At 28.5% G+C, this 14917-nt stretch overlaps 1 protein-coding gene across 3 annotated transcripts in view; it reads left to right on the top strand.

Annotated features, from left to right (window-relative positions):
* Positions 1-768: 768 nt before the first annotated feature.
* LOC113384545 (uncharacterized protein DDB_G0284459-like) overlaps positions 769-14917 on the top strand; it is a 76725-nt gene continuing 62576 nt past the window's right edge. Inside the window, exons 1-12 of one of the 3 annotated variants that reach the window (XM_026622280.1) lie at positions 769-922; positions 1010-1203; positions 1398-1536; positions 2490-2640; positions 2704-2843; positions 4956-7095; positions 7829-8777; positions 8911-9073; positions 9459-9650; positions 9817-10086; positions 11931-11985; positions 12676-12776. In XM_026622280.1, the coding sequence (XP_026478065.1) occupies positions 1471-1536; positions 2490-2640; positions 2704-2843; positions 4956-7095; positions 7829-8777; positions 8911-9073; positions 9459-9650; positions 9817-10086; positions 11931-11985; positions 12676-12776 (4227 nt within the window). In that variant the 5' untranslated portion in view covers positions 769-922; positions 1010-1203; positions 1398-1470. Of the gene's footprint in view, positions 923-1009; positions 1204-1397; positions 1537-2489; positions 2641-2703; positions 2844-4955; positions 7096-7828; positions 8778-8910; positions 9074-9458; positions 9651-9816; positions 10087-11921; positions 11986-12675; positions 12777-14917 lie in introns of all 3 variants that reach the window. The other 2 variants (XM_026622279.1, XM_026622281.1) reach the window with 2 other exon arrangements.

Below are 14917 nucleotides of genomic sequence, written 5' to 3'. Positions count from 1 at the left end.
ATAATTTAATTTGCAAGATTTCACTAAAACTGCCATTTACATTAATTTTGATTTAAACTTTCAGATTTTATACAATGTGATGCATAATATAATATTATTAGTTAACAACATAACTAGCTCACATAAATAGATAACTACTTGTTTTTAAGGTTTCTAATGATTAATATTTTTATCACAACATTTGTTATAATTTTTTTAAACCTAACCTGAAAACTATTTTTTCATTTTTCATAAGATTCCTATTTTGATAACATGTAAACTTGATGTTTTATTATATTTGTGGCTTTGCTTTAACGATAAAAACTTAAATTAATTATAAATGTCATGTCAATTTGCATTTAATTCTTTTTATTCATTTAATCAGTTGACATTTGGTGAGAACAAACTTCACATTTTCAACCTTCAACAGTTATTTGAACTACCTATTAAAGTTGCCAGCGTTGAATCGTTAAAATTAATTTGAAAATCGTTGAAAATTAACTAGTAACTAGTTTTACTAGTTAAATAACAATAACACTTTAACCGTTTTCTGTCGTTGACGGCAAAAACGTAAAGGTTTAGTTTTAAAACAAATTGCAAATGAAAATGATGAAATGAAAATTGCAATGAGTACCACAATCAATGAGTAACAAGTTTATAAACTTCCAGACCGCTAAAATGAGCTTTAATCATTAACGCGAAATATATTCTTCGCTGGCAACACTAATATTGCGAGAAAATTTTGACAATTTCCAGAAAGACAAAATGTCGCCCTATTTATATGAACATGTAGCGGCCGTGAAGTATTCTGATTAAATACATTGAATTGATATTGATTTTAAATGAACTAAACAAGTGCTCTCTATAATTCTACAGAGAAACATTCTGAAATTCTATTTATTTTTCTATTAATATATTATTCCATTTACATATATTGACGAAAGTGAGAGCTTCTATATCTTATATTATAACCTTATACCATTTCTTTATACCTTATTATATATGTTTTTTTTTTTTTGATAATTTGAAGGATGCTTATTTTACACGCTGACGAAGTAAAGTAAAATTTGTACGGATAGGTTTCCGTAATATTTAAGTTATATCTGAAATAGAATAATATAAACATGTCCTGGCCAAGCTGGAATCAAATGTCGATGCCCATGGGCACAGGAACGATGCAGCAGACTCAGATGACTCAAATGCAACAACAGTATATGGAACAAGGTATTTAAATCATAAGGAAGAATATCTTTCATGAATACATAATGAACTTTGTATAGTTTTTGTTTGGACATAAATCACTTTCATAATAGGTAGTTGTAACTGATATAAGTCTAATAGTAATGAATTTTAGAAATCTTCAATGCTGTCGGCACACTATATATTTTAAAAAATTATCTAATATCACTTTTGTCTAGCAAATATGATGCAAAATTATATGAATCCTGCCATGCAAACTCAATACAACATGCAAGGATACACTCCGCAACAATGGGCTGCATTCAACAATGGCAACAGTGGCAGCAGATGAGTGCTGATGCAAATGCAACTTCTAAGGTATTTATATTTGATTTTTATTATTATTATTATTTTTTGTCTAACTACATCATATTTATACTTTTTCACTTTCATTATTTTTATGCGATGGATTTTAAATTAATGATGTACGACAAGTTTTTATTTAGTTTTCATTTTTATGTAGAAGTGCAAAGTCCACAAAACCATAGACGTATTTATCATATTATTCTAATTAAACCTTCAACGTTTAAAATTTCTAGTAAAATGATTTCAAACTAATTGGTATTTTTTAAACTAAAATGCCTTTGGATATGTAAAGCATTTTAAAATTTGAAGCCACATTTATTTTAAACTACATAATTACAAACACAATATAGTTTACTTCAGTATAAATATATTTTTATTATGAACTGTATGTATGTTTCTACATATGCGTTACATGACAACAAATACACACATTGATTTGGGCAATAGCACCAAGTAAAAAAAAACTAAAGCAGTTAGGAAATGAGCTTTATTTATCCATATGTTTCAGTCTACATTGGGACCAACTGGTCGAGACAAGTAAAACTAGAAAGTTTTTATAAATGCTTTAAAAAAAAGTAAATGTAAAGATGTAAAACTTTGAGATGAATACTTACAGACAAAAATTAACACTACGCTACAATTATTAACACAACTGTAACACCAAGCTATCGATGGTTCAAGTATCAATATTTAAAAATTATGTAATCGTTATTATACTAATGTAAATAGTTGTGTGAAAACTGAAAATTGAATGAGTTGTATTTACAAGGATTTTTTTCTCAATGTATAATCTGGTTTCGAAAGTACTTTTGTGATATTATAAATATTTTGGCTTTTTTATTTCACCAAATAATTTTCTAATCTAAATATGATAAAGCTACTAATTTAGGCAAAGTAACTTGGGACTCAGTTAATTTAAATTTATAAATATCTTAATAGGTAGTTATTTTTTTTATCCTGTGCAGGTAACAGCACCTCCTTTGCCAGTTCAGCCTCCGTTGCCTGTAGAACCACCACCCCCTGATGCTTTAGCAACGCCTGCAAATGCCACTTCACAAGCCAGTGCTGCTATCACATCTGCATACTCAGCTATGGTCGGCTCTGCTTCAAACTATGGTATGAGATATGGTTCTAGAATAATGACTAGTCATGGATTAAACAACATGATAAATTTTACAGGTGTTCCACCACCACAGATGGCAGGAAGTACTGCACAAAACATGTACAACTATCACACAGGATATGGGTATGATCAATCTCAAACCCAAGCCTCCGTTCCAACTCCAACGGCCTACACTCAACCTAATCTTTTAGGGAATGTAAGTTTATTTAAATTTTTTTATTTTTTATATTTCAACTATCTGCTTCAAAGACTGTTTATACCATTTATATTATAAGTAGCTTTTGTTTGGATTGAGCTTTGGATAATTTTTTTTTTTTTTTTTTTTGATATCAATTCATGTATATGTAATATATAAATAGGGTTGTCACAGCTTTGAGTGTTGTTAAAAGAAAGTTGCTAGATTTCAAATGGTTTATTTTAAATTAGAATTAAGCATGTTGTGAATGGCATTTTACCTTAAGAGATTTTGCACAAACTTTTGGATACAATATAAAAATTATTTAGCTAATCATCAAAAATAATAAAATTTGTTATATTCAATGTTTATTGCAAAACTGGTTGTGCATTTTGCATTTTATGAATTGGTTACAAAAATCAAATTTGTTTAATTAAAATCAGTTACAGCATATTTATAATTCCACAAGGTGAAGGAGTAGAAATATCTATTGGAAAATAACAAAATTTATAAAATAATATAATGGTAGTAATTATGAATAATAGTTTGAAATGTGCTTTGCAGAACTATTTGATTTATTTGTAACAAACATTTTGCAGTAACTGCACAGACTTCTTTTGCAATAATTATTATCTTAACCTTATTGTTCCTTATTTAACTTATTTTGTTTTCTTTACTTACTAATATTCCTTCAATAATGCATTATAAATATATTTGGAATTCAAGCAGAATTTAAATACAAAATCCATTATGGGTTGATTATTATATTGTAATTTTTTAAATTTCTTATGAATCATCCATATATGATAAACCACACATATATGATAAATCATCCATGGTGGACATTAGTTTTCAACACTTGATTTATTTTGTGAATGAATGATTTTTTTAATGGATAATTTTTTATTACCACAGCATGCATGGTCTGTGAATCCACAAGACTTTGCTTATTCTCCTCTTCCCTAATCCATCCATTCACTCTTCGCAGCTGTGTTGATGATAATTTACAAATATTTGAAAACGTAAGCAATACTATAGTAAACTGTAGCAGTAAATTTTATTCACTGTGTTGTTGTAATACTGTAGTAGTGAATCTTATTTATTTTGTAGTAGTAATACTGTAGTAGTAAATTTTATTTATTTTGTAGTTATAATACTGTAGTAGTAAATTTAATTTTTTTCATACTTTTATCAATCATATTTTTTATATTATTCATTAATTATTTGCAATATGTAGTGATTATCTAAAGTAGGAAGACATAGAGCAGTTATCTGAATGGAATGAACTTTTTTTTTTATCATTTTCTGACTTGGGGCATATTTGCTTTATGTTGGTGTTTTATAATTTGTTTAGATGATTTTTTGAACTTGTTTTCTTGCTAATATGGTATATATATAAGATTAGCATTCACAATAAAATTTTTTTATTATGCATTTGATTTGAGTTTTAAATTATAGTATGTTTATTTAATATGCATACTTCTAATTCATAACACATTTTTTGGGAAAGGTTCTATCATTCACTAAACTAATGAAAACGAAGTAACTAAACAGTATTTAAAAACATTTGCGATTTGATAATCCTAATTCTAAATAATAAAATACTTAGGTATACACTATTAGGTTATTAACTATCATACTAAATATGTACTTATTAGTTTTATTAATTATTCTAGTTAAAATTGCAGGTACTTTCTATGGACCTTATTAAAAATATTTTTAAGGAATAAGCTATTATGGAATAATTTAACATTATTGTTAGTTCACACAATACTACTATATTGTTACAAGCAAACGAAAAATGTGGAAATATTAAAGAAAATGACAATTAGTTAGTGCCGTGTTTTAGGTCATGGCTTTCACATAATGTATGCTCTCATACAAAGACTTTATTTTTTTAATATGTTTTGTGTTGTTACGAAATATAAATTTAATATTATTATTTTCTATTATATTTTTGAATGAGCTTACATGAACATGAACAGCTTGGGTTATATCAAGTCCTTTTTAAATTGATCTCTTTCATAGTTTGCAATATTGTTTTCAAAACTGTGAATCAAATTCAAATATTTTCTATTGTACAAACAGTTCACATGTAATTATATTCACTATAATAATGCATTTATACTTTAGAGTTCATGGACTCCTGGAACACAAGTGAAAGATGCATCTAACACCAATTATTCAATTCCCAATGTGAGTGTGCCACCTCCCATGGCTGGAAATACTATTGCTTCCAAGCCAGGTTTAAAAAGAACTGCTGCTCCTGTTGATGAAAGTATTGAGAGCAAAAAGGCCAAGTCTGAAGCACTACACCAACAGCAACTAGATGAAGAAAATGAATTTGATATTCAGTTTCAAAAGTGGGAATCAGATTTTAATACTTGGCGTGAACAAAATGCAAACCATCCAGATAAGAAAGCATATCGTGAATATGAATTGAAGTTTTTAGCATGTAGAAATAAATTACTGGAAAGGCGAGAACAAATGAGAGCAAAGCGCCAGCAAGCAGAAAAGATGATGCTTCAAGCTCAAGCAGCTGAGATGGCTGAACTTGCAAACAACCAATCTTTATTGGCAGAATCAGGCCAAATAAATAATAAAAATGAGTTACAACAGGTTGGAAATCAACCAAATGTAGATCCTTCTCGAACCATTCCAACGGGTTATGTGCCATATATAACTAGTTATCATCAAGATGGGCAAGATCCAACAAACCAAGGCAATAACAGTTCACAAATATCCTTTTTATCCAATAATTCCAACTCCGCAGGTTTTCTAAGTAGTGGGGATAAAAAGGGTATACCTGGTTTAGATTTAGTTCCTGAAGAAGAATCCACTTCTAATGCACTTAATTCATTGAATAAAAGTAAAACTAATGAAGTAATTGAAATAAATGATGATCCAGAGCCTGTGAACACAGAACAATCAGAATTACAACAGAAAAAAGATGATTATAATGATGCTATTTCTAGTGGTATTAATGCTATATTAGCTGATCAAAAATTGCTTTCCATGCTTTCAATTGTTACTAAATGTCAGAATAAATCGGAGATTGGTCAACTGATAGCTTCTAATAAAACTTTATATGATGAATTGAGTAAAAATATCCAGGAAACAAATCAAGAAACAAATGCTAAACAAGGCGATCTCAATATCAATACATACCAGCAATCTAATAATGCTAGTTCAAATCAGCAATCTATTGATTCAAATACATTACAAGATGAATATTCAAATCAGAGTCAAAATGATTGGAGAAGTGATAGATCAGATAACTATGCAGATCCCTATGCAAGTACGGAACAACAATATGAGTCACAACAAATTCAACAACCTGTATCAGAAGGATCAAGAAATGACTGTATTCAAGATGCACCATTAAATCCATATGGTCGACCAAGTTCAGATAACTCTGATCCTTCATCATTATTCGGCGGGCAGTCAAATTATATTCCAAAGCAAAAGTTTATCAGAGATATGTTCAATATTAACACAAAAGCACAATCAGTTGGTGAAGATAAAAAATCTACAGATAAAGATAATTCTTCAAGTTTCTTGAATAAGTTTAATAATAGATTGTTTGGTAAACAAAATTTAAATAATGACAGATCTCAGTATGGTGACTTGAATGAAAGACAGCCATTTGGATCTCTGAATCCAAATGATCGATTAGGCAATACTGGTTTGGGGAGTATTCGACCTCTGCTTGGTGATAGATCACAATTTGGCAGCGGCAGATCTCAAGTCAATTTAATGAATGTAGATAATGAAAGATTGCCATTTGATTCGATTAAACTTGACAAAGAAAGATCAGATTTTAATACAACAAATTTAGATGACGATAGAACCCAATTAGGTTCAATCAATTCTCAAAATGAGAGAATGCAGTACGGTTCCATGAATCCAAACAATGAAAGATTCTCTGGATCAAACCCTGGAAGATCTATATTTGATTCTACAAATCTTCCTAACAAACCATCAGAATTTGCTTTACAAAAGGATTTGAATGAAAGATCAGAGATCGGTTTAGTAAACCAAAAACCTTTACCATCACTGATGGATCAACAAGTTTTTAAACCAGATGATATGATTTCTGTAACTGATATTCCAAATTTGATGGATTTAACTCCACGACAAATATATGAAATAATCAGCGGAAACATGCCTAATCCTAAACGTTTCTTGAATTGGAATCCAAACCCAGATCCAGAAAGCGATTTTGTTGTGCCACTGAATGTTGTTGACCATAGGCACAAACCATCAGAAATTGGTGAGTTATAACTTTATTCATAAATTTTTTATTCACATTTTTACTATATTATAATTAACATAATTATTAACTGACAACAGTAGTAGACTACTGGACTTTCACTAACAAAACTTTTGAAGAATTAGATTTATTTACGTGTGTAATACCTCACTTATAGTTTAATTTGAATAATTCAGTTAACTTATTATCTTTTTAGGCTCATAATTTTTTTAATATTTATATTATTTAACCACAAATTTCTATGTTTTAAATATAGAAATAATGAATAGGAATCACAGAGTTAATAGATTCGATTGAGAATTGTATTTGTATTTGAGAACTATTGAATCCATTATTTTGCATATAACAGTTAAATGATTTTTTGTCAAATATTCTTTAACCGATTTTGAGTAACCCATATCTATTACAAAGCATTTCTTTATTGTTTACATGCATTGGGTTATTTGAAAAAATCTACTGAATTACAAATATAAATCTTTAACTTATTAATGTTTAACTAATCTTTACGGATGCATTTTTAATACTATTATAAATTAATAATAATATATTGAAACCTAACATAGCACAAATATATTTTATTGTTAAAAATAAAACAAACATTTTCTATCATATGCATTTGCTGCCTTCTAAGATATATATATATATATATATATATATATATATATATATATATATGTACACATATGTGTGTGTGCGTGTGTTTCTATATGCATTTACTTTTTATTTCATGCAGAGCTTTCATCATTTAATGATGTACTTCAAACATATGATTACAATCACAAGCCAGCCAGCAATATTACACCTCAAACAGAATCTGTTTGTAACAAGGAGTCTGATGAAATTCAGAAAACACATTCTGAAAATCCTATGATCGATCATGCTGCATCTAACAGATTTGAAAATTTACGAAATCGACCAAGTAGGTTTAGTGATATAGATGATAGATCAAAGCATATTGAACCAAGATTATCTCGATTTTCAAATGAAAACAGACCATCTGATCAGAATAGATCACCTTTTAAACCCGAGGAAAAAAATATATTGGATGACGATGTTAGAAAAAGCGAAGTTGATAGAAGGGATAGAAATAGATCGGATAGATTTTATCGAAACGATAAATCAAGAGAGGCAGACAGGTCACGCGATTCTGATAGATTTCGGGATAGCGACAGGCATCGAGATCTTGATAGATCTCGTGATATCGATAGATTTCGTGATGGTGACAGGTCACGAGATGGTGATAGGCCACGAGATGGCGACAGATCCCGAGATGCATTTAGATCTCGCGATTCAGATAGATTTCGGGATCAGGATAGATCTCGCGATCAAGATAGATCTCGCGATCAGGATAGATCTCGCGACCAGGATAGATCCCGCGATCAGGACAGATTTCGAGATCAGGATAAATCTCGCGATCAGAATAGATCTCGCGAACAAAATAGGGCCGCAGAACAAGACAAACCTTGTGATTCTCGTGGCTCGGACAAAACCATTTCAGATCAAAATAAAATTGGTAAAGACCAATTTGGTAGAGATATAAGTGCAAGGTATAACAATAAAAATGATGACGACAAAATGGTTGTTTCAAATACCGAACCTGCACATACAAATAAATCCGATCCCATCGTAATTCTAATAGATGACATATTACTCAAACCTGGAAGAGAACATAGGCCTTTATCGTAAGTTATTGATTTTTTTGCTGTTTTGTCAGCACATTTTTTGTTGGTTTATTATCCTAATGAGTATACAGCTGAAATTTCATTATGGAAAAATTGAAAATTTAAATGTTTGTACAAATTCAATTTTTTTTAGCATTGTTATTATTTTGCGTGGATTGCCAGGCTCAGGAAAAACTCATTTAGCAAAAATGATTAAAGAAACAGAACAGCAACAAGGAGGACCTGCACCAAGAATTTTAAGTTTGGATGATTATTTTACTGTGGAGAAAGAATTCCCTGTTGAAGGAGCTAGAAAGGTTTGTAAAATATACATTAATAGTTTGTGTTTTTTAAAAATGCCTGATCATATTTTGTCTGTAATTAATTTTTGTTTATTTATTCAAAATAAGTTTCAGTAATTTTATACCCCTTTGCTGTTTAATTTCATTCAATTTTTGCTCTTATAATCTAATTAATTGACTAAATTTGTCTTGATAGTTAGATGTTTTTTATGTGCAATAAAAAACCATATATATTATGTTTTATTTATCATTAGGCAAAGCTAAAGCATAATTGAAACTACTTCCTTTCTAGAATAATGTGTTTGAATATATAACAGGTCATGGCAGGAAAAGAGCACATCAATATTTATTTTGTAATTTTATTTTAATTAAAATAATAAATTTATTTAAATTTTAACAGGGAACTGCGAAAATAGAAATGAAATACGAGTATGATGCTACAATGGAAAAATCATATAGAGATTCATTGATCAAATCATTCAAGAAGACTATTATTGATGGTTTCTTCAATTTTGTTATTGTAGATTGTATAAATAACGAATTAAAACATTACGAAGAAATGTGGTTATTTGCAAAGCAAAAGAACTGGCAGGTACTTGAATTAATATTAACATATATTTTTGATGAGAAACACGGTGAAAATAGTTGTAGTGAAAAAATTAAGAAATAAGAAATTTTACTAGTAATAAAACGTTACATACATTAACTGAAATTAATAAAAGTTTTATTAATTGACAATCATTGTCATTTATTTCTAGGTTTATATTTGCCAATTAGAATTGGATTTGCAATATGCTCTGAAACACAATATTCATGAACGTTCTGAGGAAGACATCTCTAATATGATTAAAAATTGGGAGCCTACACCAAAGGAGCAAACTCAACTTGATGCTACTTCCATGTTACAAAGAGCTTCTATAAATGAAGTTGAAATGGAAGATGCTTTTGAGGAACTAAGTGATAACGATGATATTTTGCATGACGATGGTAACAATGGCGATGAAGGCAATGACGATGAAGATGATGAGGTTAGATTAATCTCTATTTGATTTTGGTAACATATTTGTGATTTATTTATGTCTGATATTTATGATGTGAAGAGTAGTCAAAATTATGCAAATTCAAATGCATATATATATATATATATATATATATATATATAACTCAAAATTAGTTATTAACCATTCTATGAAGTTAAACATTTATTCTTTAACTGTGAATATTATAACTGGTGTAAGTTATGATACTTCTCTGTGTTGAAAATATTAGTTTCATTATTAGAGAAATCTAGTTTTAATTTCAAAATCATCCCTAATATATGTTAACCACAGCACCTTTTTATACTTTTTATAGTTAATCTACATATTAATTTAATTAAAAAGCATGATAGGGAGTGATAGTATTGATTGTAAATATCAGGACATAAATTAGAAAAAGAAATCTCTAGTAGTTTGAAAATTCTGAGCTTTTAAGTGCAACCCAAAGCTTTCATCAAATTGAGACAATTTCTTTAGTTATTGTGGTTTATTTTTATTATTTTTATTTAAACTTTGAATCTGTAACTAAAAATAACACTTCTAGGACCACAAATAATGATATGGCTTTTGTTTTAAAAAATTAAGACTTTTTGTTTTGTTAAAATATGAATTTTGTTGAACTATGATTTCTTAAAAAAAATATACATAATTAATCAGGATTGTGAACTGGTCAAATTCTTGAAAGTTTCATAATAAAAAAAGAAAAAATTTAAAAACGTAATTATAACACAAAATTTGCTGATGCATTTTGTACACATTTGTCATTATTTTTGAATGTGGTCCTATAAATGTTATTTACTGTTTCGGTTTCAAAGTTTAAATGAACAAAATGATAATATTTAACTACAATAAACAAAAAATATGCACAGTTTGACCAAAGTTCTGAGTTGCACTTATTAATCGTTCATAATTTTTGAACTATTTGAGATGTTATTTTTTCACAATAGTTCTAATCGATACTAAAACCCTGTTGGGGCTTAATGTTGAGTTCTAGGACATGTTTATATATATGTATATAATATATATATATATATATATATATATATATATTTATATATATCGATTTCGATTTATATCGATTTATATGCATTTCGAATATATTGATTTATATGGGTCAAAAAAAGTTGCTTAGGCACATCTCATTTCCGGATACTAGGGATAAAAATAAGATACTTTGCAGAAGAAACCTCTAAAATGAATTTTGATGTCCTGTGTATTGGGACCCCCCCTTATGTCAATGCACGGGACATCAGAATTCGTTTTAGAGGTATGGTTTCTTCATCAAAGTATCTTATTTTGATCACTAGCATCCGAAAATCATCTGTGTCTAAGTGACCCTAAAATCGACCCGCCCTAATATATATATATATATATATATATATATATATATATATATATATAAGCGTGCTTTTTAATAACGTTAATTAATGATTTTTATTTAATTTTAATTCATAAATGCGAAACATAGTTTATAATTGAAAGTATAATTGAACTTTAGCAGTTCCAAAATTAATGTTTTCTATAAGCGAAGTAATAGTTGATAAAACATTATTTCATGCTTGCGTAATTTAGACTACCTTCATGTTATAATATTGATTATTATTTCAAAGGGGTATATAATGTTTGCAATTATTTTTTAAAATAATTATGAAATGTATGTATGTATGTACGTAATTACTACTAATTTTTTTTGTGGCAAATTCAACTTAATATGAATCGCGAGCATCTATTGGATGGTCATTTTATGTGGCTTCAAACAGTGTTTCAAGTTACTTATTACTTTATATAATGCGAATTTTTTCCAAGATATATCTTAAACATTTAAGATTTCTCAGGATAACATCTTTAGGAGCAAATGGGATAACACTGATCAGAATGATGACCATTTAGGTTAGTATCAATTTTATTTTATCATTTGTATTAATAGCAAGCATAAGCAATACTGTGATTACTTATGTAATTTTGTCATCTCAAATTATCGGTTCAGTTTATAATATAAGGTTCAATATATATTTAGTTTAGCCATATTTTTAGTGTATAAAAATTCATATTATAATTTATTATTTTATATTTAATTTAGATATAACTGAAAATTTACAACATAATTCATAAAAAACAGTGAAGAATCCGATTTATTGATAATTTTATTTTATTTGAATTGTTTTACCTTTTTTTAAATATTTGCGGTCACAACAATGAACGCAAATTGTTCAGTTTTCAAACTGAATATTTAAAATAAAATTTTTGTTGGATTGAATAAAGAAATTTTCTATACCAATATTTAGACCATTTTTTCGAAAATTATAGATATATTAATTTGAATTTGACCAAACCGCAATGCATGGAACAGTTCAACTCTAAAATACTTTTTTAATATATAGAAGCTCTTTTCAAGTGAACATTTTACATTCTTTGCAGAATTGCGCGATGGTACGAATTTATAATTTTTAGGTGATAATGTTTTTTCACTCGTTTCATTTATATTTGAAGAGCGCTTTTTTAAAATTCATGTCATAACTTTAACTTTAAGAATATGTTTTGCTATTACCTTAATTTAATTTTGTCTTGATTCCGTTCCAGCCCGCCTCGACGGAACCAGTAAACCGCTTCGTCACCAAACCATGGAAGAATACCTCGCAGCTGATTGGGAACCAAACACAAGCACTTCCGGGAAAAAGAGAGTGAGCATATTTTGCTTTAAATGATGATTAGGTTGACAGTCGAAACAAACCCGTTTTACTCTTATTGAAAAGAATTATTTTTGAGCAATATTATGAATATAATTAAAAAAAGCTAAATTTAAAGATAGTTGTATGATAGTTCGAAATACAGTAGAACCTCGATTAACCTAACTAAAGGACTAATTGTTGTCCATAGGCATCCGTATAATCAAAAAACCGTATAGTCGAATGTATGAAGAATAATGTTGTGTATCAACGAAAATAATGTTTATTAAGAAATTGAAACTTCTTTATGCATGTACACAGGGCCGGTCCTGGGGTCCTTTGCGCCCGCATGCAACTTTTTTTCTAGCGGCCCCCCCCCCCCCCTATTAATTTTAACTGTTTTAACAGTTTATCATTAAAATTATATAAATATTTACAATTTTTTTTAAAGTAATTTTTAATTTGATTAGATTTAGTACACGAAAAATAAGATATAATCTAAAAGAGTATAAAATACATTAATTTTAAATGTATGTAGAAAATCGAGGTAATTTGCGGGTTGATTATAATCAAATATATTTAAAATTTCAATTATTTTTAACGTATGTGCAATATTAATATTTGGGATTTGAAACATTTTACTTATTTATTGTGCGATTTATTCTATTGAGCAAATCATGCCAAGACAACTAAAGAAAACTAGCTTGTCGTTTTCAATCATAACACTCGTATTTCATATTGGATTTTTTAATTTTTAATTTAATTTTATTTTTCACAATATCCAAAATTGCGTCGTAAACTTCTCCTTATTGATATCATAGGAGCCGAATTGTATTCATCCTTGCTTTCTCGTTATATTCAGATTATCAGATTGTTGTTTTAAAGTTAAATTTTATTATTATTTTTTTATTTTAGAAGTATTGTCCAAAAATGAGTAAAAAATGCAAAGAAATTACTCATTTCTTTAACTATATTGACAAAAAACTAATCATATTTGATATGTTTTATTTCTGCAGAGTTAATAATTATTAAGTTTAGAGTATGGACACCACAAGGTATAAAAAAAGCCTTAAGATTTTCGTTCCAAAGTAAATTTTGCTTTCATTTTTCATATTTGTTTCATTTCCATAACTCTAACCACGCATGTCTTTAATATTCAAAGTTCATCAGATGCGAAACATTTGCAACAAAAACAAAAGTTACAATTCAATTTTTCGGAATAAACATGCCATTTTTTAAGAAATGACTCCCCATTTTTCATTTTCCCGATTATAATTTATTTATATTTTTTACCAAGTTCTGTTTCAACAAAATCAGCTCGTAATTTTTCGTCAATAATGCCCAATAATTAATTTAATTTTTCGCAGCTTTGCGCTTATGGGCAAACTAGATAATTCCTTTTTCGATTCCACGGTAACTTCAAACAAAGAAAAAATTGAATAAGTAGATTAAGCAATAAACAGAGTTGTTATTTACTCATTTGCAGAGTAATTAATAGGTTAATTGTTTCTACTAATATCACATTGCAGTCTCCGTATCTATAATTCATTTAGAGTGCTCATTATAATTTATCAAGTATTCTAGATTTTATATAAATAATAAAAAATATAAATAATATGAATTTAATTTCCGAAACTCGTTTTGGCGCCCCCTAAGGCGTGCGCCCGCATTTTTTGCATGCATCGCATGCAAGGCAGGACCGGCCCTGCATGTACATATATATTTTCTTAGATTACATTACGTACATTTACTAAACTGCAGCATTAACCGTGCAAAAATTCGAATTGTAGGTATGTACATAATAGTATGTATTATAAATTAGTCGCGGTTGGTAGTTCGGGTAATCGCGTATAATTGCAAATCCGTATAAAGTCCGGATAAACGAGGTTCTACTGTACTAATATCACTTTTTAGTTAGAATTCCATATGAAAATTATAATTTAAGCTATAGTTTTCTATGCAGTGTTCTACATTACGGACTACCTGGTATCAAGCAGTTATGTCCATTTTCACTTGGAATTATAGATTAAAAATATGTTTGCAAGGCATTTATTCATAAAATAAAATACAATATATTGTAATCACTCACAATAAATTCTATTAATAAAAATCTATCAAATATAAATTGGTAAAAGGATAAGTTCGATCGCAACTGG

The sequence above is a fragment of the Ctenocephalides felis genome, unplaced genomic scaffold (genome assembly GCF_003426905.1).
Source record: "Ctenocephalides felis isolate EL2017-DRISC unplaced genomic scaffold, ASM342690v1 CF-g0.4_SCAFFOLD_03571, whole genome shotgun sequence".
NCBI lineage: Eukaryota > Metazoa > Arthropoda > Insecta > Siphonaptera > Pulicidae > Ctenocephalides > Ctenocephalides felis.
This window is presented reverse-complemented; position numbering and strand designations above follow the sequence as displayed.